This window comes from Blennius ocellaris (assembly GCF_963422515.1).
Source record: "Blennius ocellaris genome assembly, chromosome: 11".
Classification (NCBI taxonomy): domain Eukaryota; kingdom Metazoa; phylum Chordata; class Actinopteri; order Blenniiformes; family Blenniidae; genus Blennius; species Blennius ocellaris.
Window position 1 is genome coordinate 3351657 of NC_137660.1, and position 4232 is coordinate 3355888.

Here is a 4232-nt window from a genome sequence, read left to right on the forward strand (position 1 = left end):
CAGATTTGTCTGCAGTCTCCTTCACACCGAGCCTCCAGGAAGAGAGCGTTTGGTACAGATACACAGGAAGATAACTAAACTGAAGAAAAATAGAAATGTTTTTGTCTTTGTTCCCATTTTTCATGAGATGAACTCAAAGATGACTTTTTCTAGGCACACAAAAAGCCTGATTCTCAGAAATATTGTTGACTTATTAGCCCACAGACACCTCTTCCTCAGCAAAGTTGAAGTCCTCACAGAAACGTGTTCACTAATACAGATTTAGACAAATTAGTTACAGAAATTAGCCTTTTGTGTACATAGAAAGTCTTAGATCTTTAATGGCAACAAACTCACAAGTGTTGCATTTATGTTTTTGCTCAGTGTATCTGTGAAAGTTTATGGGTCACTGATGCTTGTTTATATTTACAATAATGTTGCACAGGACAGAACCGAAGTGTCACAGTCAGAGGTTGCATTCAATTGTGTGTGTGTGTGTGTGTGTGTGTGTGTGTGTGTGTGTGTGTGTGTGTGTGTGTGTGTGTGTGCGTGCGTGACTCAGTCTTCAGCCTCCAGATCTGGAAAATTATGTCTAAAACAAGGAAGCTTGCAGATATGCCAGAATATAACCGGCAACACTTCTGACTGAGAAACTTTGTTCTATGTTTTTGGCAATATTTAAAAAGTGAGAGGTAGAGAGACATGAAACCACAGCCGAAAGCTTCTGAAGAACAATGACTTGACCACATACTCGGTTTTGGGAGTGAGATGTGTGTTTTTGACTTCTGGGCTTGGTGATCCATCAGAAGCGGGACCCAGACGGAGGCAACAGAAGAAGCACAACAGTAAGGCCGGTTCAAGTGTCTGTTTGCATTGGGTTTTGGAGCAAGACTGCAGATGGAGGTGGAGCAGGCTTCAGGCCGGCAGGGGGAGGGGGTCCGTATGGGAGGGACAAATCTCCTGAGTCCTGGACAACAGACCATGCTTCTGGTTAACTAGAACATGCTCCAATTATTGAAAAAAATATAATATACACAAAGGAAGTGGCCCTCGGCATTTTTGTACAAAATCAGTGCTTCCTGTTTCTGGAAGGTTTTCACATTATCAGTAGAAATGCCGCCTGGAATAAAAGAGCTCCTCCTCTCCACCTGCCAGTTATGTAAACATTTCATATCAAGAAAAGAGACTTTGTGAAGGGAAGTGGAACTATAAGTAGCAACAGTTATTGAGACTGTTGAACCTCGTCACCCAGTTTTGAGCAGTGCAGTCTTCCTCTTCTTCAAGCAGGTCGATGGATCCAGCTGGAGGGTCTCTGGCGTCCGAGGCCAGACGTTCCTGAAAGAACAGCAGGAGAGCAGGCGACATCACTTCCAGTGAGGAGCAGCGCAAGAAGAAGTTGAGAGAAAACGGCCGCCCTCCAGCTTCAGATACGGCTCACGCGTCGGGCAAGGAGGGGGTGGATGTCCGGCGGTGGACAGGGAGTGTAGGGAGGAGGCAGGGGCCCTGGTTTGATCCCCCGGGTCCTCATGTAGGACAGGAACTGGTCTGGGATTTCAGCCAGGACCTCTTTAGCCAGACGAGCCATGCTGAGGATGTGGTTTCCTCTCCGGTCAATGTAATCCCTGAAAGGTACAAACTGGAGGGGGGGGGGGGGGGGGGGGGGGCAGGATGGAGACGAGTCAAGGGAGAGGAGGAGGAGGAGGTGAAAGAGGAGACCAGGAGGAGAAGCATCAGGAGGAGACCAAGGAGAGGATGAGGAGAATAGGCAGCAAGAGGAGGAAGAGCATCAGGAGGTGGTGGAGGAGGAAAGAAATACGATTGAATATACAGTTACGTAAAGAAGAGGAAGAATATTATGTGCAAAGTAAAAAAGGGAAAGGACAGAAAAAGTCAGAAAGCAAAAAGAGTAAAAGAGAAAGAAATCAATTGGAATAAGAACTAAAAGGAAGACAAAGGATGAAGACATGAAAACAAAGTAATAGAAAAGGTAAAGGTGAATGGAAAAGGAAAATGAAAGTAATGAAAAAGTACATCAGAAAAACATTGGAAAAAAAAAAGGTTGAAAGAAAAGTAAGAGAAGTTGTTTGAATTGAGGAAATGATCTGACGAAGAAGAGAGCAGAGGACCAGACCTTCATCAAACCTTTACCTGAACAATGTCCCGCTCGGCGAAGCGTCCCTGAGAGGAGATCCTCTCCTCGTCCCCGTCCAGCTCAATCATCTCTGCAGAGGAAGCACAGCGGACAGTCAGACGACATTGTACCTCCCTGAGGAGGAGGGGCAGCAGGAGGAAGGCGAAGAGGGGGAGAAGCAGGAGGACGAAGAAGAGGAGGGGAGAGGAAGGAGGAGGGAGAGGAGGAGCAAGTATATGAGAAGGAGGACTTCCGGAAGCTCTGGCCTGAGGTTTTAAAACTCTCTGAAAGACTGCAGAGGGAACCTTGAATGCTCACACACACACACACACACACACACACACACACACACACACACACACACACACACACACACACACACACACACACACACACACACACACACACACACACACACACACTCACCGTCAAACTCCGCCGGTCCCACTCCAACTATGATGATGGACATGGGCAGTGATGCAGCCTGGAGAAGAAGCAGAAAAGTGAGAATGAGCATAAGGTGTCACTCTCTCCTCCATCTGCCTCCCGCCCTGCAGCTATTACTGACTATGGTAACTCTGGGGAAAGCCTGGGCCCGGCGGGGAGGAGGAGAAGAGTTAAGACACAAATCCACCCGCCTTTCTCAAAGCCCCTCGTTCAGCCTGCAACTGGAATTTAATTTCAAGCATCTACAACTTTGTCTAAACTTGCCAAAGCTGACAGCTTCAAAATTGCTTCCATTTACATCTTCCTGGCCCTGAGCAGCAGAAACACTGCAGAGCCAATACTGTTCATTAAATCTGGGTAAAGTGGGGTACTGGGAATACAGTGGGAGTGAAGGATGATGAATGGGTATCTTTTCTGTTTCATAACTCCTCGGAATGAGACGAGGACCAAATTGGATGAAAAACAAGGGGCGGCAGACTAAATAATTACTGTTTGAGCTTCCTTTTACAATACGATCACAGGGAGGGGAGGGACTGTGGTGAAGTTTAAAACTAATGAGCTCTTCCATAATCATAGCACACATTAACTCTTGTCAGTCCCATTGGGAAGCAGAGTCATTAGAGCTGATGGTGTGCAGGGGAGCTGGTGGAGGGGAAGTGTGCCCAGGTCGACCACCTCTCCTCTCACTTCCCTCAATACTCAGACTGAGAAAGAGACGGAGAGCACTGGAGGGCAAAGACAGCAGCTGGACTATAGCTGCAAAGCACAAACTTGCTGGTTTCTGGTTCCTGTGCTGCTGCAGACTGACCCCGACCTCCAGGGTTCCTCTCATGTCTCATTTGAACCTCATGTGAACATATGACTGTACACCAACAACATTGTGACTATTCATGAAGGTGGTTTTAAAAAGGCTTCAGCTTCCTGTGGTCAGGATTGTCCGACTTAAAAGCAGGAGCCAACAGGATCAGAAGGCCCAACAAAGATTCTAAAACAATCAAAACCTGTGAAAGAGCAACAAAATGCTACAAACAATAACCATGAATCTCAATGACCACAAACAGAAACAGAAAGAAACCAAACAAGCACAAAGAAACACAAAGCATGCTTTTAGGCAGCGTGCCGTCTTGCCATCATTTGGACAGTCGATTTTCGGAAGAGAGAGTCAAAATTCACGGTCTAATTTTGCCTAAAGTCACTTTTTTTTTTTGCCCAATTATAGCGAATTATCAGCTCAAGTACACAACTCGCAACTTACTTCCAGTTTAGTATTATGCCTCGTGACGGGCGACGTGATTGGTCAATTGATATCTATGGTTTGAAAGGCAGCCTCTGGTTGGTTTGTAATTTTTCTGACTCATCCCGATGCATCCCAATGCTGAAGCAGACTGGAGGAATTTGGATGAATTTCCTTTCCAAGATGTTGAGGAATTCTATCTGCAGGATCCACACAAGTGACACCAATTCTATAGACCTATGATTGATCCAATTTTTAATCTCCAAAATGTTGACATGTTTGGATAACTGCACATCATTCATGCTTTTCATTGAAGAATAAAATATTCTTTGCTGTGAAAATTCTGATTTTGATATATGTATTGACAATCATGCTTGTTCCATCACCAATGGATGTGTGACTGTAACATTCTAATGTCTTGAGACGTCACTGTGGGAGGCC

At 45.6% G+C, this 4232-nt stretch overlaps 1 protein-coding gene across 1 annotated transcript in view; it reads right to left on the minus strand.

Moving 5' to 3' along the window:
• Window positions 1–1402: 1402 nt before the first annotated feature.
• LOC308136162 (copine-8-like) overlaps window positions 1403–4232 on the minus strand; it is a gene marked incomplete at its 3' end in the record, with an annotated part of 197687 nt that continues 194857 nt past the window's right edge. Inside the window, exons 18-20 of the mRNA XM_080504398.1 lie at window positions 2537–2594; window positions 2128–2201; window positions 1403–1615 (exon numbers count right to left, since the gene is read on the minus strand). Coding sequence (XP_080360524.1) covers window positions 1403–1615; window positions 2128–2201; window positions 2537–2594 — 345 coding nt within the window. The remainder of the gene's footprint in view (window positions 1616–2127; window positions 2202–2536; window positions 2595–4232) is intronic.